General features: G+C 39.4%; 1 protein-coding gene across 1 annotated transcript in view; it reads right to left on the reverse strand.

The window, feature by feature from the left end:
* The window catches only part of tacr1a (tachykinin receptor 1a), a 102,117-nt gene that overhangs the window by 20,324 nt on the left and 55,309 nt on the right, over positions 1-26,484 (reverse strand). Inside the window, 1 exon segment of the mRNA XM_020928338.2 lies at positions 176-326. Within this exon segment, the coding sequence (XP_020783997.2) occupies positions 176-326 (151 nt within the window).

Raw genomic sequence — 26,484 nt, forward strand, 5'->3', positions numbered from 1 at the left:
TTCAACTGTTTCTTGTTTATAGTCTTTGGTTTTACTTTCTATTTCACACTTATTTACAGCAAGGACACACTCAGTTTTTACAGCAGTATAGTGACCTCCCTCCCCTATACCCCAGGCTGTATAAGTATAATCCCCTCCACATCAGATAGGCCCGTATTGTTTTGGCAGGGCTCACCTTGCGCTTGGCGGTCAGCTGCTCCTTGTAGCGGTCTGAGCAGTCTCCTGGGATCTCGCTTGCCCACAGAGACAGACCCACCACCAGATAAGCACAGCCCATCACCAGCAGAGGCAGGAAGTAGATCAGGATAGCCACACACACGTAGTACCTGCAACAATGGAGAAGAAGAAGAAGTTTATTAGAACACAACTGAAAACTGACTGGAGTTGGTATAGAAGCAGGAACAAAAACTTAAAGGTGGAGGATATACGCCACCTGCTTGTTTACATTTAGATGTTATTGTTTTGCCTGGAATGTTCCACAGTATGGCATTTAACTTATCTATGTCCCATGTGAAAAGCAAGTCAGATCTATGGAGAAGTGATCCTGTTTAAAGTAGAGTGTATGTTTTTCATGGTATATTTGAGCAATAAAAACACCTTTAAATGAAGACATGCAAAATATATTTAATGGCATATTGTGGAATATTTCAGGCAAAATATTATTATTATTATTATTTTTTTATATAGCACTTTTCACAGACATTTGTCACAAAGACGCTTTCCAGAGCATTATTCATTCACTCCATACCCGGTGGTAGTAAGCTACTATAGGTAGCCACAGCTGCCCTGGGGACAGACTGACTGAAGCACAGCTGCCAATTGGCGCCACCAACACTCACGCACACATCAATTTCATTCTAGGCAATGTGAGTGAATTGTTTTGCCTAAAAACACAAAGTTTTTGTGACTGGTGCCCCACTGTGCCACCTGATTTTCCCAGCAGCCTCCCATCCAAGTACTAACCAGGACTGGCCCTGCTTAGCTTCTGAGATCTGACGGGATCAGACTTTACAGCAAAGTTATTGGCCACATTGGCTTGTTAGAGACAAGCTGGTGGTAGTATTTTCATTTGAGATGTTGAACCCTTTGTATTGATATGGATTTTATTGTTTTATCCATCTGTTTCTTATTTGTAGCAGTCTGAGAATTCTTTGTCATTGTGAAGTATGTTATAAATAAAATGAATTACTTTTATTACCAGCAACAATGCATACATTTTTTATAACTTTCAATGGTAATAAAGTAGGTTAGACTGGTAAACAGTCATATTTTTATATAGCACGTTTCCACCTTCAAAGGCACTCTAAGAGCTTTACATCAAGCAATGACTCACCCATTCACACACACATTCACACACCAGCGTATACAGACACTAGGGACGAGACTGATTAAGTCTTTAATGTCTTAATCTGCAATGCACTTTGAATCACTGTGTACGAATTCTGCTATACAAATGGAGCTAGTGTATATTCAGCCTGGACCTATCTTTGCTCCCATCTACCTCACAGCTTCTCCAGAGTTTACCTGCCTTCATCACTTCACTTCCATTACTTCTCTTCACTGCTCACCGCCCTTCCTCCGTGTCCACTCTGCCCAATTTAAACCCACATTACAGGTGCACGGCTGCTTCGGTTTGTGCCATGCCCCACCTCCTCCTCAGCACCACCTCAGCTTCTCATCCTCTCATCGTCCACTTCACTCTCCTCATCCTCTCATTTTCCCCTTCACTCTCTTCATCCTCTCTCTCTCTCTAGGCCATGGGGGTAAGTGCTCTCCTAAACGTAATCTAATCTGCCACACCCTTCATTGCAAAGTCTTCTATGGGGGTCTGAGCGCCAAGGCTAACTCATTCAATAAAACATCTAATACTTTCTCTTTAGGTCTGTCTGAGTGTCTCCAGGTTGAAATACATTTAAATTCACACTGCGGTGAGAACTACAGCTCCAAGAGGTGAATGTGTAAAAGACCCAATCAGCCTCTGTGGTAAAAATCTATTTCCACACAGGGCAGGGGGCTGGTGCCTCAAAGTGCACGGCCAATAAGCTTCACACAGGCCACATTTCAATATATCTTGTCCAATACTTTCACTGACTGGAGTTTTTGTAATGATTTTGGCCTAGGTTAGTTTACTATTAATGTTTAATGTAATAGTAAAGACGAGGTATTATATGTGTGGGGCATTCACTGATTAATTGCACTTTACATATTTAGATAACATTTTTACCTTTTGTTTTGCCAACAAAGCATTAAAATGTTTCAATAGTTTCAGTTTAGTTTTTGATGCTCTGGCTTTGAGTTCCCACTCCCCTTGCTCCCCATGTTAAGTCACTCCCCCTTCATAGTGTTTAAACAATCTGATAATAGTTAACTAGTCGTAGGCTCCAAAACATGTCATAAGATGAGAGAAGATGTTTTAGGACTTGGACAGAGAAGTAAAAAAACAAGATAACAAATTTTGACCTCAAGCGGGTTCACTTCAGCTTTATCTGGATCGGTAAATATCTTATGTTCAAGTTTTAAACAATTAACTGATTAATAGAAAACAATACACTAGATTAATAGAGGAGCATAGTAATAAATGTCACCCAAAGCATCACCATGGAGACAAGCAGGTGGATCCTCCTCTAGAAAAGGTATAGTACACTACTTTCACCACTACTTTCTACATTATTTAATTGTTATAATGTTGTGTCCTCACCAAAAACATAGAATTGTGTTTTGTTTCATTCACACATGTTTAACACACAAAACCCAAACTGCATATTCAGAGTTCTGTGAATTGCTAGACCATGTGCATTTGAATTTTTATTTACTATTTATTGAAAGCTGTAATTTTAATAAGCCTACCATGAAACCAGATTAAATTTACCCAAATTATAGAACTTGCTTAAACCATCACAGTGCTGATTGTGAATGTGTAGGTTCTATAGGTATAGTCTGGTATGTCCAATAAGCAGCACGCACAAGTCTACAGGCTCCACTCAGTCAGCGTCATTCAGAGCTCAATCACATTTTGTCAACGGGGGCTCACGAGGCAGCTCAAGAAACGTGTGGGGAAACTCAGGCTAAACTTTCAGCAGTAACTAGTGCTGCTGAGTCCCAGACAGACTACAGACTACTTGAAGCAGAATTCGAAGCGGGAAACAGGAGACAAACGAGGACACAGCGTGCGCACACGCATTAAAACCAACGCTGCACTGGAATATGATCAGCGACAGGCAGCAGGCTAGCCTCCTCCCATAAGCCGAGTGGAGCCCTCCGTCTCTGCGGTCAGGATTTTAAGGACGTGTGACTGATGCGTGAAAGCCCAGTTTGATGCACATCTGCTGCTGTGAAACAATCCGGTTCTGTGAAATAAGAGAGTCAGGGCTGCAGATATTCTCTCCTACTGTTTTAATTGAGAGGTTTTTATGGTTCGCAGTTTGCTCAGTGAGGGCCTCATCCATTCCACACCTGTAGCTATCTTATATTTGTGTGAGATTCTGTTGGTGTTATTACGTCTTTGCCTCCAACCCACGCGGCATTTCCCCAGGTGTGTGACTCCGTATACGCCCAACAGCTGCTATGGCGGCGTGTGTGAATGAAATTGTCGGGACATGATCCTTCTAGGATTCTCTGCACCTTGTCTGGTGGTGGTGTGTGAAAATGGCTAAGGTGGAACAGAACATTTTGAGCTTCGGGAGATGGAGACAGACTAAACGATTATACAAACATGTATGAATCAAACAAAACACAACTCCAGGTATATTTTTGATGAAGTAACAATATTATAACATGATTTAAAGCCCACAAGAGTCAGTTTTGTGTTATATAGGACCTTGAAATAGCTCATCAGGTTCACGTTCTCACAATATTTAAATGTGAACCTCCACAAAATGACATCAGGCTGTGCCATTTACCCTATGTACACACCACAAGTTCTATAAATGGTCAGTGGGCAGAGCAAATCATCCCAAATTAAAAGGGCCAATAAAACATAATGAAGTAGCCGTTTGTGAAAGTCAATCACCATTTACTTAATGTTATCTTCAGACCTCTCCAGCCATTCATTTACAGTTCACCGTTAAATCTGGACTGGCACTTTGCATATTTTACAAATTATCTCCTTCATCAGATTAGCTCAGGCTTAAATGTCCAGTCTCATTTGCATATATGCTCTTCCACTGGTGTAGACAATGTTCATTAAATACACCACTTGCACACATAGTAATACTGAGGCACTTCAAAGCTGCTTATAGGGACAGCCTGTTAGCCCAGTGTGCACCAGTTCTCGTTAATTAAGAACAATTATGTAAATCCAGTGTGCGCGGACAAAGGAAACACTACAGATTTAACACATATTTAATGACGTAAACTAAATGAAAACTGACTTATCTTTAAAATTATGGTTTTAATTAAGTCTTTTCTAGTACCCATATTGCCTTTCATATGGCGTCATTGTTAATTTAATTTAATTATTTATAGCACATATAATTATTATTATTATTATTATTTTCATATTTAAATAAGTCCCTGATACAAAGTGATATTTTCATTTTCTAAGCAATGCCAAGTGAACACATTTGCACAAAATTGGCTTTTGTGAACTTTAAGGCATGTTATAATGCTTTTACCTGATCCAAAAACATGCCTGGAGTTGTGTTTTGTTTCATTGATACATGTTTGAGTAATCCTTTAATATTAGTCCATCCACATCTCCAAAGCTCAAAATGCTCTGTTCCACTTTGTGATGTCATGTAGTGATAGTTTTCAAATTAACAGATACCTTTTACCTTTAGTTCAGTAGAGATTGGCAATTCCAGGCCTGAAATTACCCAAATGATTCTAGTGAAGCTATAAGGAGTGGAGCACTTCCTGTATTGCCACATGACATTGCAAAGTGGCACAGAGTGTTTTTTGTTTACGAGAACTCAGTTTAAATACGCAGGTTTGTGTGTTGAATGTGTGAATTAAACAAAACACAACTCCAGGTCTGTTTTTGATTAGGAAACACCATTATAGCATAGATCAGAAAATATAGTAATAAGCAGAGGCGGGACTTGCAAGTCGCGACTATTTTTAGGACTTGAGACTTGACTTGAAGGTCAGTGACTTGGGACTTGACTCGAGAAGCACTTTTAAATCTGAATTCTTTCTACTCCGACTGTAATGATTCACTTTTGTCAAGATTCATTTTGTCAAGACGTTTAAAAAGGAAAAACTGCATTTCTATTACACTTGGACTTGCCTGTTTTTGACTTGGGACTTGACTCAGACTTGAGGCTTACTTGAGACTTGCAAAACCATGACTTGGTCTCACCTCTGGTAATACGGGCCCTTTAACTATAACCTTGCTTCAATTGTGGGTATAGAGTTGATTTTAAAATATTGGGGTATTTAAGTCTTAATTGTCAAATATCAGTTATTGACCACAACAGAAAGTATCGGTATCGGTATTGGCTGATGAAGCACAGCCATAATATGACCACATATTTCTAAACAAGGGTTAACGCAAATGAGGCAAAAATGTGAATACAACTGACTCTTATTTACATAAACAGTTCACGTCTCCTTTCATTCTTTTATATTTCATTTCCCACACCTTATTTAATCCACCGGGTTTTGTCTTGATTGGTCTCCAGGAAGATAAAATAGTACCATACTGTGAAACATTCCACACAAAGCAATTACTCCATGGAGAAAAGCATTTGATGGACGGGCCACCAGAAAAGTTACGCAATGCATCTTTAAACCTGTGACTTATATCTTTTGCAATGTCACACAATGCCATCGTGCTGTTTCTCATCTTTACGCATGATCAGGTCTAATCTAATCTATCAAATGAATCTCTAAGTGCCATATGAAGCTATAATGAAGTACTATTAATCCCCACAGAGGAACAGGGAGCATGCTCAAGTCTTCTGTCACAGTGGAGCCGTGGAGAATTGATTGATGAGCAAACAGAAGATGCTCTAGTCCACATAAGAGCCCATAGGAGCACAGAGCTTACAGGGACTCTTACAGATAATCCCTCTGTGGAAGCTCGAGGCACAGCTATAGAGAAGCGGGGCTGGTTGATTGTTTGGACTCAAAATGTCTATAAAATGAAGAAAACTTTGAGGATGTTATATGCTAATATGTGTGTCTACTTTTAAGAATTCTTCATAGTGCTGCTCTTCTCTGGCTTTGTTTCACTGAAGAGAGAGGAAAAAAAACATCAAGAGTAACACACTCAGTTTGTAGTGGATGGCGCAGTATCCACAAATAAGACTGCACCAAGTCTACCCTTTCCTTCTGTTGCTGTCATTGGAATCATTTGCCAGCACGTTTATACATGTTAAAGAAGGGTTATTATGCTAAATCAGTCTTTGGAGCTTTCTACCTTTGTATAACATTGCTCCCTCATCAAAAAATGCCTGAAAATTTTATGTTTTCTTCTAATAAAGACAAAAAGCTAAATTGCTTATTTACCAGACATGTACTGGCACTAGCACTTCCGCCTTCGTCAGGTGTCAGCTGACTGCTGCGATGTGTCTCTTATCGGCTTTTGTTCCAGGCGTGGTCAGTTTGTCAGATTTGCCAGATCTGTCAGACTGACCACACCTACCACTGTGTGGTGTTTCTGGAGAAGTGAGTCCCATGTGTGAGCCAGGGTAAATGTCTCCTCATCTCTGTTGATGGTCCATGCATCCTGCTTCTTTCGTATCAGTTTGTTGTATTTGTGCTTCTCTTTTCCTACTATTTTAGTTCTGTCCCAGTCCATGACATGCTGTTTCCTTTTGCATTGGTCAGATATTGCGGACTTTAGTTTATCTTGCATTGCTTTTTCTTTCTCACATCTTGTTAGTCATGTTGAGGGTTCATCCTATAACCTGACACCAGCATCTTTCCTATAACTTTTGTCATGGTTAATGTATTGTTGTACATTGTCCCTGTGTAAATAAAAGCATACATACCAAATCAGAATATGGATACAGATTTTGTAAGAATTGTCTAGACCAGAATTTATTTTGTAAGTAGTAGTACACCAGTGTTTCCTACACACCAGGGGGTACTTGGAGTGGTTTTCAAATTTAAATAAGATGAAACTCTATGTAAAATTTGAATTTGAATTTTGAAAATCAATATCATTAAAACAAGAAAATATAATACCAATAATTGGCAATATATGACAATAGCATTTTTCTTTTTTTGCATTATTCCAAAGTTAGGGGAAGAGTCGTCTAAACAACTGATTTTCAATCTGTGTGCTGTGGAAGATCAGTGTGCCTTGAGGTATTGTCAAGAATTGCCTTAGGGAAAAAAATAATAATGATTACAAATTTTCTGAATCACAAATTGATTTAATTGAATAATTTTGCCATTTCTGAGTGTCCTGAGGCAACTTGTGATCCTGGATAGTATTAACTACATTTTGTATTACTTTGTGTTTTTTGTGTGACTGGGAAACATTTTCTGTCAAGTGTGCTGCAGAATCTTTTTAACCAAAATCCTGTGCGATACTCAAAAAAGGTTGAAAAACATTGATCTATTCAATAGAAGTGTGTGAAATACCACAAAAAATCCTGAATTTGCTTGAGTTTGATCATCGCGCACCTCTGTTGTATTCATTTATTTATTTTTGTATGACTTTGTATTTACTTTTTTGTATTAAATGTACATTATTGGTTCAGTTGTAATGTTTTTCCTGTTTTGCGATCCTACCCTGCAACCAAGAGGCAAGCACACCATTTGCTTATCAAAAATAGTTGCACAGTTTCAATAGACATTAAACTGATCAAAGTCAGATGTACTCTTGAGTCCAGTTATACATTTTCAGTCTAGATTAGCTCCTGGTGAAAGCGACAAAGAAAAGGCTGTTTGGACAAAGCATCACAACAGCAGAGCAAGTTGATAAATTGAACTTTTTCTAAATAAAGCCCTGACACTTCATACTCCTCGCACAATGCACAAAGCACTTATTTCTCTCTTCATTTGATTGTGTATATTCTTCCATTGGGAATCCGTAGCTCAGCTCAGGTGTTTAAACTCAGTCTTCTTTTAATGACTTTTACAGCGGTGGAACTAAAAGAATGCAGTAAGGGTTTCAGAATTCTGGTGTTTGTCCAAATTAGGTTGGGTTTACGTGAGTTCATGTGCCTGCTCCTCTCCGTGTATGTTTTAACTCAAGTGCTGTCTAGCCATTTAGGTTTGGGACACACTTAAGTTACAAAATGTCGCTGTCAATGATGCTTGTTTTATAGTTATGACAGAAACTTGTTTTTGTTTATTTCTTCATAATATAACTATTCTGTTCTATTTTGGCTGCAATCATATGAAAAGAGGAATAAATTACCAAACATAAATACTATCCAAGATTTTGAACAAATTGTGCTGAACTGGTCAAGTGTGAGTCCAAAAACTACTACTAATATAATTAAAATTGAGGAGAAATAACTGTAAATGTACACTGTAGAGCACAAGAGCAGTTTGAAGCAGCTGTTTTGTTGTTTGTAAAATACATACTGTACAGTACATATTGGTAAGAGTCTTTTCTTAAAGGTTGTATTGAGGATTTTTGTTGTTGTTTTTTTTTGTTTCAAATTGTCAATGATAGCATTATAGAGGTGCAGTAGCCTTGTAATTATGATGACCAAAAAAAAGAGAATAAAAATTCATCAACTCTGGACGTGGTGGGGCTAAACATTTGCCAATAGATAACGACACTGCCTCGTTATCTGTTAGCTGACAGGCTGTCAATCAAACTCCCTACGTTTCTAGCGTAACTGACTTGCCTGCGCGCTGCCATTATGTGGTTTACGTACGCCTGTCACGCAGTCCACAGACGCACAGACGCTGTTTACTCCACCAACGCAACAGTTCTTAGCGGCTTTTTTTGACCTATATCTTCCTCGCAGTTAGCACAAAGTTTATTGCAATGGCAGACAAGAATCTACGAGCAGTTAGCCCCAAAACAAAGTCCGTTTTTGAGGTCGCTGAAAGAAGAAGACAAGGGGAAAAGCAGCGAAACCAAACTAAGGTGATTCTTGAAGATTCATTCCAGCGATGGCGCGACTGAAGCAGACGCAGGGTCTAAAGACTGACGCACTGGTCGCCAAATTACTCCTGGACAGGTCACTTCTGCTTATTATGAAAACGTACTTTATTTCCAAGAGTTAGACAAACGTTTTTCAGAACACGAATGCGATATCCTATGTCTGAAAACTTAATTTTCAAGGCAAAGAAAGAGTCCGCTTGCTGCTGCGTGTTGTAGTAGTAGCTAGTTCATTCGCACGGAATCTCCGCGCCCCCCTCTCTGCGCCCCTCTGCCCGTTCCGCTCTTCTCCCTGCTCCTCACGGAATCTCCACGCACCGCTCCCCTCTCCTCTCCTCTCCTCTCTCCTCTCCTCACTCCCCGCTCCGTTCTTCGCCCTGCTTCTCACTTCTTGTCCGCGCACGAAATATCCGCGCACCCCCTCCCCCCGCTCCTCACTTCTCCGCCTTGCCTAACAAACACTGTAGTTAGTTGCTTACAAGTCATGTGCAGCGCACCGGTTTCTGGCGTAAGGAGGAGGCGGGGAGGAGGCTTTTCTACGTAGGGAGCTGTAGGGGGAGGGGGGTGGTTTCACGCATGCGCAACATTTGAAAAAGGACAAACAGTCGCTGGATTTCTCGTTCCTTGGAAAATCCTCTATACAACCTTTAATAGGACATAAGGAGGATGAAAAACAGGGTTGCTCATTCAGCTGTCAGCGGCCATGGAATCAATGGTAATCAGAATGATAATCGAATGCATCACGCTGAATGTATCTGTGTATTTAGCACTAATGGTCAGGAGAACCCTACGCAACATGTGGCCCTGTACAACAGCATAGAAATAAAATACCAGAATAGCATCACATTAAACAAAATATATTCTAACTGAACATTTTGTACTGGCACAGACTGGCCTGTAGAGCTTGTACATTGCCCGTTTATTGCCAGTGACAATCTGGAAATGCCCACACGCTGGGACCTTACGCTTTGAGGTTTTGGATCTGCAACCAGTGCGATCCCACAGGACGGCCACCACAAAAAACAGGCCCTAGTCCTTTTTTACCATGACTGGAAGTGCCGCGATGTAGGGGAAACGTCACTTGCATTAATGCTTTTCTATGGCTAAATATCTGTGGAAATGTCTCACATATTTTCCAGCAGCTTCATAAATCTGCCCCATCACCAAATCTTTATCCAAGAAGGTCGACAAAGGATATATTCTGTCTACAAAGAATTTATCCACAACTATGACGGTGAGAAAGACGAAAATGTAAAGGCGAACAACAATTAGCATTAGTGAACTACTCCCGAGGAAAACTTATTAACATTATGGTCATGAATAAAACATAAGTAATAAGTAATATGTTCATAAGTAAGTTGTTAACTTAGACTGATTCTACAATTAAAATTAAGAATCAATTACATGATGTAGATATTAGCATAGACAGAGATTTGTGCAGTATGAATGCTACAGATGTTCACAGTTTAAATGTCTAGCATTTAAACTGCACAAATCTCCTTGGCTATGCTAATATTTATTTATTTATTTATTTCAGACAGGGACGGCGCACAATTTTTGCATTAACCTTAACAGGAGAGATGCATTGTACCAGGTTGTAGTACCAGTGTTAATTTCCACCTGTCGTCCCTGGGCAAGTTCATTGATTGATTTTATTTAAAGGTTGTATGGAGGATTTTTTTTTGGTTTCAAATTGTCAATGATAGCATTATAGAGGTGCAGTAGCCTTGTAATTATGATGACCAAAAAAAAGAGAATAAAAATTCATCAACTCTGGATGTGGTGGGTCCAGCTAAACATTTGCCAATAGATAACGACACTGCCTCATTATCTGTTAGTTGATAGGCTGTCAATCAAACTCCCTACATTTCTAGCGTAACTGATTTGCCTGCGCGCTGCCGTTACGTGGTTTACGTACGCCTGTCACGCAGTCCACAGACGCAAGATGCAAGACGCACAGACCCTGTTTACTCCACCAACGCAACAGTTCTTAGCGGCTTTTTTTTACCTATATCTTCCTCGCAGTTAGCACAAAGTTTGTTGCAATGGCAGACAAGAATCCAGGAGCAGTTAGCTGCAAAAGAAAGTCCGTTTTTGAGGTCGCTGAAAGAAGAAGACAAGGGGAAAAGCAGCTAAGCCAAACTAAGGTGATTCTTGTAGATTCATTTCAGCGATGGCGCAACTGAAGCAGACGAAGGGTCTAAAGACTGACGCACTGGTCGCCAAATTACTCCTGGACAGGTCACTTCTGCTTATTATGAAAACGTACTTTATTTCCAAGAGCTAGTCAAACGTTTTTCAGGACACGAAAGCAATATCCTATGTCTATAGGTATAGAAAAATGTGACCATTTACCATTTACCATTTATGTCTGAAAACGTAATTTTCAAGGCAAAGAAAGAGTCCGCTTGCAGCTGCGTGTTGTAGCTAGTTCATTCGCACGGAATCTCCGCGCACCCTTCTCTGCACCCCTTCCTGCTCCTCTCCCCGCTGCCCGTTCTGCTCTTCCCCCTGCTCCTCACTTCTCCGCCTTGCCTAACCAACACTGTAGTTAGTTGTTTACAAGTCATGTGCAGCGCACCGGCTGTAAACAAACCTGTTTCTGGCGTAAGGAGGAGGCGGGAGGAGACGTTTCTACGTAGGGAGCTGTAGGGGAGGGGGGGTGGTTTCACACATGCGCAACATTTGAAAAAGGACAAACAGTCGCTGGATTTCTCGTTCCTTGGAAAATTCTCTATACAACCTTTAACTGACCTTGACTATCAGTATAGAATATCTACATCATGAAAAAAAAAAGATTTTAATTGTAGAATCAGTCTGAGTTAACAACTCACTTATGTTTTATTAATGACCATAATAGAAAAGAAAAGCATTAACGTAAGTGACGTTTACCATACATCACGGCACTTCCGGCTGTTGTGAAAAGGTCTATTCACAGTGCCGCTCCTCACAAAACCTGCAGAGCCACACTTCCTGCTCCATTCATTGAGTAATGGGAATCAGTCGAGTCATGCTAAAATAAAACTATTTATATATCAGATAGAGGACACAGGGTTACACATGGATAATCACAAACAGTCTTTACAACTATGTAAACAGGAGGAAGCTCCTGTGTGTATATAAGTAGGTGTTTGGGTCTAAAAGCTAATGCTAATGCTAATGCTAACCTAAATCTAATCTAAATCTCAAAATAGAACACAAAAAACTTTATGAAAATACATCTAATGTGTTCAAGATCATTCAGATAGTAAAGCTATTTTAACACCTGTTATTCATTTTCATTTCAGTCAGACATCAAATATTAGTTCTCTGTCTAATATATAATTTATAGATTTATTTTACCTTGTCTTGGCCAATTCTCAATACACAATGAATGGAGCAGGAAAAGTGGCTGCGGTTTTGAGAGAAGCGGCACTAGCCTGACAGCTCTGTGAATAGGGTCTATCGATTACGGCAGGGGTCTCCAACCCGTAGCTCTGGAGCTACAGTAGCTCTCCACCCCCTTCCAAGTAACTCGCCAAGGAATTTCTGAATTATATGTACTGTGCTTAAGTAACATTGAATGAATTACCATTGTAAATCTATCACGATGCCAAACTTTGTGAACTAATAAATGGATAAATGTTTATGTTTTATAGCGGTCTAACCTGTTCCCCATCTAAGGCTTATCATGGCTGTTATATATGCTCAATTTCTTGTGATTATTAACATTTGTAGCTCTCTAGAATTTCTGTTTTGTAAAGGTAGCTCACTGAAGGAAAAAGGCTTACAGGAAGCAAAAATCAGGCCACACCTCCCCAAATGTGTGGACCGCCAACTCTGATTTAAAATATGGTAAATAAGCTTAAAGTGTGCAGCCAGCCTTACAGTGCTTTATTCATTCACTTCACAATCAGTTAATTCTATAGCCACAGCTGTCCTGGGGCAGACTGATAAAAATTAGGCTGCCAATCTGCACCATTATGAATATGTTTTATTCTTTAAATCCATGTGTACATTTCACAATTCATTTAAATCCACAGCCAAGCACAACAAGTAGGTTGAGGTGGTTGAAGGAGTGCGCCAGGTCTTGCTTGATGGACCCTGAAATTGTCCATTGTCTGCCGCTGGCACACAGTTCCTTTGGCCCACTCCAAGGTTCTGAATCTGCATAAAGATGTGCATGTTTAATTCTCCAAAACCGAGGCCATGGTTCTCGACCAGGAAAAGGTGGCTTACTCTCTCCAGGTGGGTGGCGAATCTCTGGACTGTCTCCACCACTACCTCCCACTCACTCCACTCTCAGAATATTTGACAGAACATGCCTTTGGAAGCTCCTCTGCATTTTGCGGTTTTACCATGTCACCAATGATGAAGTAAGTTTATGCATAAGCACACTGCAACACCTCCATTTCCACTGTCATGAAGAGGGACTGTGTAGTCAGAAAGCCTTGTCCAAATAAGCCAGAAACATCAACTGTAATGTTAAGGGTGCACTGCGTAACATTTCAGCTCTACACTACATTACAGTTCGGATCTGTGGAGTGTTGCCGCTACTCACAGAAGGAATTAATGTTTTTTTGAGCAACAGAAACACCTGTAATGAATAAAACCTAGATGGATATATTCAATGTTATACCATGGAACATTCCAGGCAAAGCAATAACATATCCATGGAGACAAGCAATTGTTGGCACCTACACCAAAAAAGTTACAAAAAGCACCTTTAAAATCAAGTGTTCAAGTGTGTAGTCTTTGTTGCTGTTTGTAGAATAGAGTAATTTGTCAGCTTGTAAATGAAACTTTTTTGCAGTGTTGAGATATGGTTGGAGTTGACTTTGAGACTATCCTGGTTCACAAGCACGCACTCAACCTCAGTGAGGAGTCCATTGTGTAAAAGTGCCAGAGGAGAGTGGTCCTGATTGTGCTGGTGCAGTAGATACATATATACATGTGCAGAGGGCTCCATTCCACTGTGCTCATTTTATACCCACACAGTAATCAGACGCATTCAAGAGCCGTTTCTGAGCAGAGGACAGTCCAAGAGGAGAATGGAAAACCAAATCAAAAATGATCAAAGATGAATTGTGGAGTGTCTGTTCAGTGATAATTCATTGGCTGAACTATTTTTGTCAGTTTTGCCAGTTTCATATTTTTGCTAAAACTAAAACAGAACAAAAATAACCAAGGTGAAACTAAAAGTAATTTTCTTTTCAATTACTAAAACAAAATGAAACCAGAGGCCAGATCATCCTCAGCATCCAACAAGTCTGTGTGTATGTCCAATGAAACTTTGCATTACAAGTGACAAAAATGTATACAAATTAGTTGTTAAAATGTACACTGGTTAGATTGCTGTAAAAAGGGCAAATTATTTATAGACTCTTCTTTGCTAAACATTATCTTTGTATGTGAGATAAGCAACAGTTATATAAGGAACAACATCCATGAATGGGGCTATGCAGCTAAAATGAATTGGTAAAGTCAAACATGCAGGGTATGTAGTAACACTTAAAACAATAACTACTGTATTTTTCGGACTATAAGTCACACCAGGCTATAAGTCACTTTTTGGGGGAAATGTATTTTATAAAATCAGAGCCCAGGAATTGACATTTCATCGTGACAATTTTCTATAGCACTTTTCCATCTTCAAAGTGGTCAAAGCACTTTACAACAAGGAACCACCCACCCATTCACACACACCAATGTACACAGACACCGGGGGCAAGGTGGGTTAAATGTCTTGCCCAAGGACACAACGACAGCATTCATCTGTGTGACCTGGAATCACACCAGCCAACCTGTGGGTCAGTGGATCTAACCGCTCAACCCATGATGTTTATGTTGAGAACGGGATTTGAACCACCAACCTTCAGATCAGTGAACGAACACTACCAACTGAGCTACTGCCACCCAACTATAGCATAAACAACACAAGTTAACTCTTGATCTCACTCCAAATCACTAAATCCATTTGGTGTCACTTCTGAGCAACTCCACGATCTCTGGAGGTAAACGAAGCGCCACTTCCTCGTCTGCGTAACTGTCGTCAGACTAAGCATAAGTTCCAGTTCTTTCTGAATCCCGACAGGATGGTTTCGGTTGTCACTGTAGTCCAGCCTTTGTCCATCCATTTAGTGACATCCAGGAAAGTTGCATGGTGCATCCTCCGGGTTGCTGTGAAGCTGTGTTCTCCATCCTCACTTTCCGTCAGTCCCTCCCAAGTTTCTCACTCACTCCAAACTTTCTTTCTGCTGCTCGATTACAGTTTTCGGCTGAATATTTCACTATTTGCAGCAGGACAGCGGCTTTTTCTGCTGGAGACATGACCAGAAAACTGACACACAAGCCAAGAGCGCCCTCTCGTTGGTGTCAGTCTGAAAATTTTAATATATAAGTTGCACCAGAGTATAAGTCGCGGGACCACCTAAACCATGAAAAAAAGTGTGACTGATAGTCCGAAAAATACAGTACACTAAGCAGGAAAAAAGACTATTTCATAATGAACTATTGAGAATAATTCAGGGCTAATAACTATTTAAAGGTGCACTGTGTTTTCTGGTATAGGCTCAGTCATCTGCTTCTGTTCATGCACATATTTTCTCAAATATTCTACTGTTTTGCATAACAATGATTTATCTCTACGGAGACAACACAGCACACCACAGGGTCAATTTACATGTCAGATCTGTGAAGAGTATATGGTGTATATGGTTCTCAATGGAGAGAGCTGATTCCTTGCCCATGTGTGTATAAGTTCTATATACTCTGTGTGATATATGGCCACTGTCAGAGCACTACATTTATCCTGGGAATACTCTGGGAACATAATATAACATCTGCATTGGAGCTCAGAGCCAGGATCGCCCCCACACGCTGCACTTTGGGCGCGTTTTGTTCCGTCGACAGCAGCAGGTGGTCCGCGCGTTTGCCACCTGATCATTTCACACATCATTCTCAGTTCTTCCCCAAATACAATGAACAGCTGCAGGCAAAGCTCGAAACCACAATAAAGTGTTCAATCTAATCCCAAACGGTCTGGAAATCAACACATTTATGCATAAATCTCGTCTCCGTAGAGATATTAAAGCTTTGTCTGGAATGTGTGGAGTTAAACATGTCTATTTCCAAAAGCAGATGAAGCCACATAGAAAACAAGAAAAACTCCTTTGTCCACCTTGTGATCATATCTTAATACAGGAAGAGCTCCACTGTGTTTTTAAACTCCATACACCTTCACTAGAATCAGGTGGATGATTTCAGCCCTAGAATCAGACAATTCAGCGCAATCTCCAGGTAGCTGTTAACTTGAAAACTACCACTTAATGACATCACAGGGTGGAACTGAGCATTTAGATCTTTGGAGACACAGACAGACTAATAATAAAGGGTCATTCAAACATGTGTGAATAAAACAAAACGTAACTCTGGGTATGTTTTTAATGAGATAACAACATTCTAACAAAAAATACATCAACTCCATGGAGACAAGATAAGTTTAAACTACACTATTCAAAAAAGAAAACTGCTATAGATAGATTTGGTCCAAAAATAGTCTGGGTATTTTTTGTACAGAATTGATTTCAAGACAACACGATTTGCGATGATACCACATGCTAGAATGTGAGAGTCAGACATGTCGATAGAGAGTTAAAAATACCTGAGAGAAAGAGCAGCTGTGCACCGTGGAGGATCTAAAGCCACTATATTGTGCTGATGTGCCATGGAGCTGTATTGATTCCTTATTAGACTGCCATGTGTTTTGTAAGAAGCTCACTAGGACACTGCAGGAGGCTATGAGTGTCACACCATAACTCAATAATCACAAAATATTTTATAACAGGTTTCAGAAGAGCCAACAGGTCATTTTCACGCTATATAACACTGATGTGATTTGGATTATGCAATTGCTTTTATTGATTCTTGCCATTGCTGAGGATTCTTGAATCAGGCGTGAAAAACTGGTGGTTATCCAACACCATATTTGGTTTTCTAAATGGAGCATGAGGAGAAAGCTCATAATAAAAACCAAAACAGTGAAAAAAGGATTAAAGCAGCAGTAAACTGCAGTGGTCAGTGGCAGATTTACAAGACGTGCACTGTGTTGTAGAGATGTGTGTCTCTTACTGATTTGATTGGCTGTGAAATGTGAGGGACTTCTCAGGTTTTAAAAGTATATTAGTATTTTCATGAAAAAAATATATATATTTGATATTTAAATAAAGCTGATTGATTCTACTTCACATCAAAATAAACAGATGACCCAGGGTTGGAAAGTAACAGCTTTCTTTGACATATCACGTATTTCCTCCATGTTTATTTGGTACTGGACGATTCTTATGTCAGCTCATTGTTTTGACAAAGAAACTTGCACTGATTTACTGAAAGAGTAGCTGATAGTGACAAATGTACATTTTTCATATTTTGTCACATTATGGCATCACAGGCTTGGCCCACTGGAAACAGGCGACTGTCACATTGTTGTTAAAGTCCCAATGGAAATGAATGGAGACGGATGTTGCCCCCGGTGTGTGGAATCCATAAATCAGAGAAGATCTCAACCTAATCTAAATGACAAAGCCTTGCTGTCAGTATTTACCTATGTGTTGTTTTAGGCTCTGGAAAAAAGCAGCATGTAAAAGTAAAACCTAGGCCAAACATGGGGAGAATATCCATGTTATCATGTATATGTATGTGTAGCCATGTCTGCATATTATGCAGACATGGCATGGTCCAGCTGAAGTCCCAGTTTAGTCCTGATCTAGTCTAGGTTTAGCTTCAGGTTTACTTTCAGTTTTGACTTGTTTTTACAAACATTTAGTCGTTCTTTGAACATGGCTTTCTGAACCAAGGGGCCTGATTATTAGCTGGACTCCTGGAGAGACACATTTCTGAACACAGGGGACATGCACAATCACGACTTTGAGTTCAAAGTCTGACTTTATCAAAATGAGTTTAACATCTCTTTTTGGGGCTTGAAGTTTTTATATCTGCTACATTTTGGCATTTCTGCTGCTCATTAACAATTATTTGCCTGGGAAATCCAGGATAAGAATATATTTTTATACAGAGGGATATCAGTCTGGTCACCACCACCTCAAGCCACTACAAGACACTACTGTCTTACTGTTTTTATGTTATGTATTGATGATGGCATCTTACATCACAGTTAAGGCTCTCTGCACCACTGCCTCCTCAATAGCTGGAAAAACACTCACTTGACACTTAATATACAATGGTGACCCTGCCTGGATAGCGGAGATCCAGTTTCATTTCAAACTTTTACCTCAAACTGTGAAGAACTAGAAACGAACTTTCTGGTAGATCTGCAAAACTCATCAGCGCTGCATAAAGGAGCATTTATTTGTGTTGTGAGTTCACTGTAGTATGACATAATAAGAAATGTGCTATGTCATGGATCATTTGTCTGCATGCAACAAACATCCAAAGAGGAAAATGAAAGAAGTTGAGAATGAAATTATAGAATACAAAAAGCAATGATAATGTGTGCCATTGCTGGAAATAGGTGAGACCAAGTTTATATTGCAGTCTAGGGAGCCACTTCATTTTATCTGCAGACATGGATTACAATGGAAACACTGCAAACTCAATTCAGTGTTTTCTATGATTAAAACTGTATTGGTTTTGCCATTCAACTCACAGTGAAAGAAACTTGTTTAAAAAAGGGAGTAAGTTTGGATATAGAGACACTTCATTTGCAATTGTAATTTTATATTTAGAACTTGCACTGGATGGTATGAAAATATAAAAAGAATAAAAAATAACTTGCTGTATTACTCATGAAATATGTTTGATGCTTTTGCTTGTTTAATATTGTACTTCATTGTACTTAAAGGTACAGTATGCAACTTTCTGGAGATGGCACGTCACGTGCATGGTTCCATGGAAATAGAAAGTTAAAACTATACTTTAGAACATTTTCATGGAAATATATACAATTTTTGCCCTGTACTGTGTAATATTATAGCATGAACATGAACATCATTTTCATGGAAACAAGCAAGAGGAGGTCCTCCTCTACTCCACATAAGAATCAAGTCTGTGGAGATGCAAGTGCACTCACAGGAAGGTTGCATGTTTTTTGTGATTTAAAACACATCCAGTTATATATTTGCAAATATTTCTCAATATTTTGTTAATGTGAAACTAGAAGTCTTGTACATTGGTTATACGAGTTAGGATTGGATAGAATTTTTGATGTATTAAAGAATTACTTTCAGATTGCTTTTCCTGGAGAATTAAGCTACAGTGACAGTAATTTCACTTCTGGGGGAATACTACAATATCACTAACTGCTACAGAAGCTTCAGCCACTATTTTTTCCTCTACCTATTACCAACAACAATTTTTGCAGTAGTCAATTATCATTAGCCCACAGTGTCTCTTGTTGGCTGCATTCCAATCTCCACAAATCTGCTTCTCAAATGAGCCCCTAAATGATCCCACTAAGCAGTAATGCAAGCTGTAAATTTAGTGTGGCGTGCCAAATATTGCTTCGCATCAGTGCTTCCTTTTCCAAAACACTCCATAAAACTTGTCGCCACTCTTCTTCACCCCTCCCCATTTCTAAATTACCCACAATCCATTTGGACACAGATGGCCAATTTAGCTTCAGTGTGTGTTGTATGATGGTTACTGACACTGCTTCCATAGGCCCATATTTGAAGTCTTTGTCCCCATGATAGATGGTGTACTGGGTGACTGGTGTCTGCACAGTGTCTGGGAGCTTCCACATATATACGCTGAATCAATACTTCACACAACAGAAGGACACATCAAACAAGGGAAGGTGCTTTCATTTAAAAGGTCCTATATGGCATGAAATTGACTCTTGTGAGCTTTAAAGCTGCACATGGAACTTTATGGTTGGGGGGTCCGTCGCCTGCTTGTTTCTGTGGAGATGTCACAGCTCTGCCTGGAATGTTCCAGAGTATGACATTAAACTAAATTACAGTTGGTTTTATAGCTCAAAGATACCTTGAAAAACACTGACTGAGCAGGATTACCTCTCCACAGATCTGACTTGTAACTTGGTCTCCAGGACGACAGGGAGATTTAATGCCATACCATGAAACTTTCCAGACAATGCAATAACATTTCCATGAAGAAAACCTAGAAAAGTTACACAATGCACCTTTAAGTCATGTCAGAATGTTGTACCTCCTCAAAAACATACCTGGAGTTGTGTTTTGTTTCATTCACACATGTTTGAGTAATCCTTTATTATTAGTCTGTCTACATCTCCAAAGCTCAAAATGCTCTGTTCTAACTTGTGATGTCACAAAGTAGTAGTTTTTAAATTAACAGCTACATTTTACCTTTAGAGATTAGCAAATCCAGAGCTGAAATGATCCAAATGATTCTAGTGAAGGTGTATGGAGTTTAAAAACACAGTAGAGCACTATTACCACATGACATCACAAGGTGGAGTGTTTTCCATATGAGAGAAAAATTCTGTTTGGCTTGGCTTTCATTCTTCAGACCAGTTAATCCCAAACCAGCTCGATGGGGCTTAAGTCTGGAGACTGTGCTGGACACTCCATGTTTTCAAATTTACCATCTTTTTTTTTTTTTTTTTTTTTTTTTTCTGGGGTAGTTTTGCCAGCGATTGGAGTTGAGTTTTGTTATCTTTTATCTTTTATCTTTTTTTTTTAATCTCTGGCTGTTTGACTGTTCGGCTGCACGACTTGAATTGCAATAAATAACTGGGAAAATTAGGTTGATCTAAAACTTTTGATCAGTAGTGTAAATAAAAAAATCTGTCATTTTATTAAATTACAGTTCAAGCTTGTGACTCAAAAAATGTTCATCCATCACATTTCATTAATTGCTCATTATTGATGGGATTTTTGACTCTTTTATGGAATCCAATTCTTCTGAATCAGTCCACTTTAAAGTGCCGTTCAAACTTGAACAGCACGTCTCTTGACAGAAGCCACTGTGAGAAATCATTTTAACAACAAAAACTCAAAACTAATCAGAGAGAAACAGCCAAGACTAAGAAATGGTTCAAACTGAGAGTGAGACTGTGTTTACCTTTTGAAATTATGTAGAATTTAAAGGTGCACTGTATAGCTTTTCAGTTTGGGGTCCGTCTCCTTCTTGTTTCTATGGATATGTCATTACTGTGCTTAAAATGTTGCACAGTATGGCATTACATTATTCAATTACAGGTGGTTTTATAGCTCAAAAATACATAGAAAAACAGACATTCTGACAGTGAGTGGGGTTGCCTCTGCACAGATCTGACCTGTGCACAGTGGTAACTATTTAAACTTTTATTACTTTTATTAAGAAAAAGATCTGGTTCTTTTAAAAAAAATAAGATCCGATCCCAACCGTTCACAATGTTTGTCTAACTAGTGATAAATCTTTATATGGTGCTTAAAACAGCCTCACAGTCAGACTGGAGCTCCCTGTGTTTTCTTTATATAAGAGGATTTACAGTCTGGTCACCATCTTCTTTACTGCAGGTCAAACTCAATCAGGTTTGTTTATTTCAGTGATGGGCAAGGGAAGCAAACAATCATCTATCAGATTACAACGAAATCAAACGTGCGTCACCTTTGATTAACAGTGTTTAGCGCTTCGCCCCTTGCAGAAGATTGTTTTCAATTCTATGTGTTCAAATCTGTCTTTGGGAGATGAGAGCAGACAAAATAAGACTTAACTATAGGCCTGTCATGGTAACTGATGTAAAGTGTGATATATTCTTCATGATTATTAGTGTGATTATTGTGTCAGTCTTCATGAGACTGACACAATAACCCAAGAGCAGAGTTAAACCATAAAAGCTATTCTAAATGTACAATACTGTTTAAGAGAAATAATGAGTTTCAATATATAAGCAATACAAAACCATATCAGAGGTTGTGTTTTGTTTCATTCACACGTTTAACACACAAACTCTGCTGATTTAGGCTGAGTTAATTTCTCAAACTGAAAACATTCTGTTCCACTTGGTGATGTCATGTGGTAATACAGAAAGTGCTCCACTGTGTTTTTAAACTCCATAAACCTTCACTCAGAGGTGGTGCTACCATTAGGCAAAATTAGGCGGCTGCCTAGGGCCCCCAACCAATTGCCCTCAGTGTCACTAATGGCTGAGGCCTCAAAGCAATTTGATTTTCTCTCAATATGACATTAAATGAGAGTAGTTTACTTTTAAACAATAATCAAAAGAAAAATAATAATAATCACATGTAATGTATGTAAACAAATATTGTACTAGCAAAAAAATAAAACTGCTTTCAGCTCTTGTTGTCTAGTAGGTTACCTAACTAATACTGTAAGTCAAGTTTCCATAATTCAAATAAATAGAGATGTACATGCGTCAAGAACAATAGGGAAAAACAGACAATATATTTTAAAAAGCACACACCAAAAAACTGCATTATTGCCCCAAACTTAAGTTCACCTAGAGCCCCCAAATTGCTAACGCCGCCACTGCCTTCACTACAATCAGCCCTGTATTTGCTAAATGCTACTAAATAAAATGTAAAAGGTAGCTGAAAACTCCTGCTTCATGACATCACAAAGTGGAACAGAACATTTTGAGCTTTGGAGATGTAGACAGACTAAATGGTGAATTATAATTCTGCACCGCACACCGCCAGCGTCACCTTGCTGCTGTCGTTTTTGATTCATGGATCTGCGTCGAACTCTGTGTGCCGCAAAGTAATTCACCACCACAATGCTTGAAGGCTAGAATTTAAACCTGGCGTTCATGAACCATCTGCAATGTGATAGAAGCACAGAACAGACTCACCATCAGCAGCACATTCTCTGTCACAGGAAGAACACTCATATTCCACTGAGTCGGGTCCTTTAGTCCGACAGAAGCTGAACTGCATCAGCAGCGCAAGAAGCAAGCTGTTTTGATTTTTTGTTAGTTTTTTACAGTGCTTTTTTAATGCAAATTAGCAATGTGGTTTTAAGTTTTGCTTCTGTAAAACTGGGATAGTCCTGTTTTAGTCCTGTTTTAGAGTTGGTGTAGTCCTGGTTTAATCTTAGTTTAGTCCTGGTTTAGATCAAATTGGTCAAAAATAGGGACACCTGGGACATTTCTTGTGTAAAACTGGACAAATCGCTGGTTTTGTATAAATCTCCTGAGACAGGGAACACAGAGCTTAAAATTGGGACTATCTTGGATAAAAAGGGACATGTGGTCACCCTGGCAGACTAAGTTACAGGTCAGGGCCCTCATTTATAAAAAACTGCATAGGAGTTGTCAGAAGCTAGTGCGTACGCCTAGCAGCCACGAGAGCATGAGAAACCCACTGCACACACTAAACCACACAATCTGTGCTTTATAGATTCCACCTGCAACTAGAATTTGTGCACGTAAACCCACGTCACGTCACGCCTTCTCCACACCTCCACCTCACCATAAAAGGAGCATGTAAAGTGACTCGTGAATGAGATTTCCCTGAACATGAGCCAATAATCAGTGGGTCTGACTGAGACACGCGGGACAGAGAGGGAGGGGGACGCTCCACGCAGCACCACGCAGTCACGTCAAAGACTTAAACAAGATTTAACAAATAAACACAAAACTAAAAGTGGCAACAATGACTCATCTGTTCATTTAATAATATTTCAGAATATTTAGACAGCACATCTTTGTCGTAAAGCCGAATTGTTTTCTCACTGTTTCATCGCTATATTTCTAAGTCTGCTTATGAAGTGTGTGGGGACTGGCCCTGTATATATATGCACACACACATAGATGTGTGCACATGGTGATCTGAATGGTCAAATTATGAGCACGTGCGAGAGATTCAGATTCCCCTGGAGAGTGAAAGGAGCGAGGGAGGAATACGAGGACACAGATTTAGCACGTTCACCCATCAGATACATGTCAGGCACTGTTATTCTGCCAATAAAAGTCCACACAAAACATCCTGGGTCTGACCTCTATGAGTGCACGGGCCTGGGTCTGACCTCTGAGTGTGTGGGCCTGGGTTCATGCGGGCACGGGCATTATTCTGTTCTTCATACTGTCAGAGAGCAGCTCTCATTTGCCACAGCTCCCCATTACACAAATTGTAGGGAATATTTAGGGTTCGGGTCAGGTTCGGACAGTAGGGTTCATGTCGTGCACAGACTCTGCTCAGTCTGGTGCTCGCTGCGTAAAGACTAAAGTAAAAGTGTTAAAGCTGCGGTCATTAAACCAAAAGCCTGGCCCCTACTGCGTCGGAGGGAAGAGTTTTCTCTCAGGTCCCGTCATTACTTCGTCCTCTGTGTTGGGTAACAGCCACAGACTGTGTTCTATAGAAGTCTATGGTCACGGACTGTGGGAGACCCTGCACTGCACCGGGAACGTGGACGAGTTTCAAATGTATAATACTGTGGAGAATAATGAGTGGAATAAACTGCCCTTCTCCGTGTTTTGGCAAACCAAACACTTAAATGTACAAATCTGAAGGTAATTCTTTTATATACATGGATTTTCTGTTGTTCCTCAACAAAATCTGATCACTTCTAACTCCTCTCTACGAGTGTCTTCAAACTTTGCGTAGTGCTAATGGGACGTCCCGAGTTGGCATAGAGTTAAGCAAAGCATAAATTAAGCATAAATACAGCGATTGGCATAGAGAGTGCATAAGCAAGGATTTGTGAGTAAGAAAGCTTTATAAATGAGGCCTCAGATCTGTGGACAGGAAATCCCCCTCACAATCAGAATGCCTGTTTTTCTAGGTATTTTTGAGCTAAAAAAAAAACACCCAAACACTTATAATTGAATAAATGTAAAGTAAAGCCAATTAATGTCATACTGTGGAACATTCCGGGCAGAGCAATGACATCTCCATAGAAACAAGCAGGTGACAAACCCCCAGCCAAGAAGTTATATCACACACCTTTAAAAAAAAAAAAAAAGAAAAAAAAAAAAAGTCCCTGAACACACATTTTAATTTTCTCCACATGGGCTCCACTACTGTAGAAATACATCCTCCTCCTCCCACCTCATTTCAGTCCCCTACTACATCTCTGAGGTGTTTACAGGTATAATTAAATTGTAAGGGTGCCTGCATTTTTGGCCCATGTGGGAGTTTTGAGTCATGTACACAATTAATGAGCAGTTTGGCAGTATTTTAGCGGAACTTTTGACTGGAGCTTGCTGTGTTTTAGCTAACAGGGCACCACCAATAACAGCACCCTGATACATGGACCGATTTAACGAGAAGACTACCTCTGTTATTACTCTGGTGTCCGAGGGCCGGGTGCTAGGTAAACACATGGAGTCGTGTCATTGGTTTATATTGATTAAGTGTTTGTGTGTGTTCCCAGTCATGCCCTCCAGTGAGATGAGTTGCCCTCCAGCTAGTTTTAGATTAGTCAAACATTGTTAAGTCTTGGCTGAATATATTTAAGTCTTTAGCAGTCAATTTGTTAGTTGTGTTGACAGGAGAACGTTGAGTATTGATTGTTGTTGGTGTTAAGGAAGGGTAAAAGAATGACATTTCTATCACATTACCCTGTACTTTAAAGGTGCATAGTGTAATTTTTCTGGTGGAGGGTCAGTCAAATACTTTTTTTTCCATGGAGAGGTTATTGCTTTGTCTGGAATGTTTCACAGTATGGTATTAAACATTTTTATCATCATGGAGACCAAACCAGTCCATGTTACAAGTCAGATCTATGGAGAGACAAGTCAGAATGCCTGTTTATCTAGTTATTTTTTGCTATAAATCCACCTGAAATTGAGTAAATGTAAGGTAGAGTTGTTTAATGTCATACACTGAAAAAAATAACTTAAAAGGTTGAGGCTGTATTTATATGATGACGGTCTGAACAGAAGATGCAAAAGTGGTGTCGCATCTTCACCTTTTATTCTGTGTTGAGTGTTTTCAGGAGCAAATCTGCCAGCATATGGTGACGCAAAACTGTGTGGAATCCCATATTCTGTACATTTTTTGGGATGTCTCCTGTAAGTTTATTAGAGTTGCCAGAGCAGCTTGAAGGTCCAACGCATGGAAATGATGTGATGTGTTTGTTTCTGTGTACTGTATGTATGTGACATGAGCAGATCTGTCTGTGTCAAAAACGCCATCACCGTCAAAATGAAAGGCACTTCTGATAAAATATTTAGTTGTTTTTACCCGCATGCGTTCTCATGTAAATAGGCCCTTACTAGAAAAAAAATCCTCGTAACAATTTGCACTTGCACTTTTTAAATACATTTAACTGCTGTAATATCAGGTACAATTTACTTGTCAGTATTAAGTAAAACGTACTTACCTCATGAATTTACTGTTACTCTTTTTTTTTTTTTTTTTTTTTTTTTTTTTTAAGTTAGAAGTCATATTTATGTAAGTAAAATATATAAAATATTGTCATAATTAATTGCATTGCTGTGAACGGAATAAATATTACATGTCTACTACTTACTGATGTAGTAAATTGTACATTTTTATATAGCGCTTTTCCACCTTCACAAGTGCTTTACAACAAGGAACGACTCATCC

The sequence above is a fragment of the Boleophthalmus pectinirostris genome, unplaced genomic scaffold (assembly GCF_026225935.1).
Source record: "Boleophthalmus pectinirostris isolate CB_2022bp ecotype Guang Dong unplaced genomic scaffold, ASM2622593v1 HiC_scaffold_4, whole genome shotgun sequence".
In the NCBI taxonomy this organism is placed as follows: domain Eukaryota; kingdom Metazoa; phylum Chordata; class Actinopteri; order Gobiiformes; family Gobiidae; genus Boleophthalmus; species Boleophthalmus pectinirostris.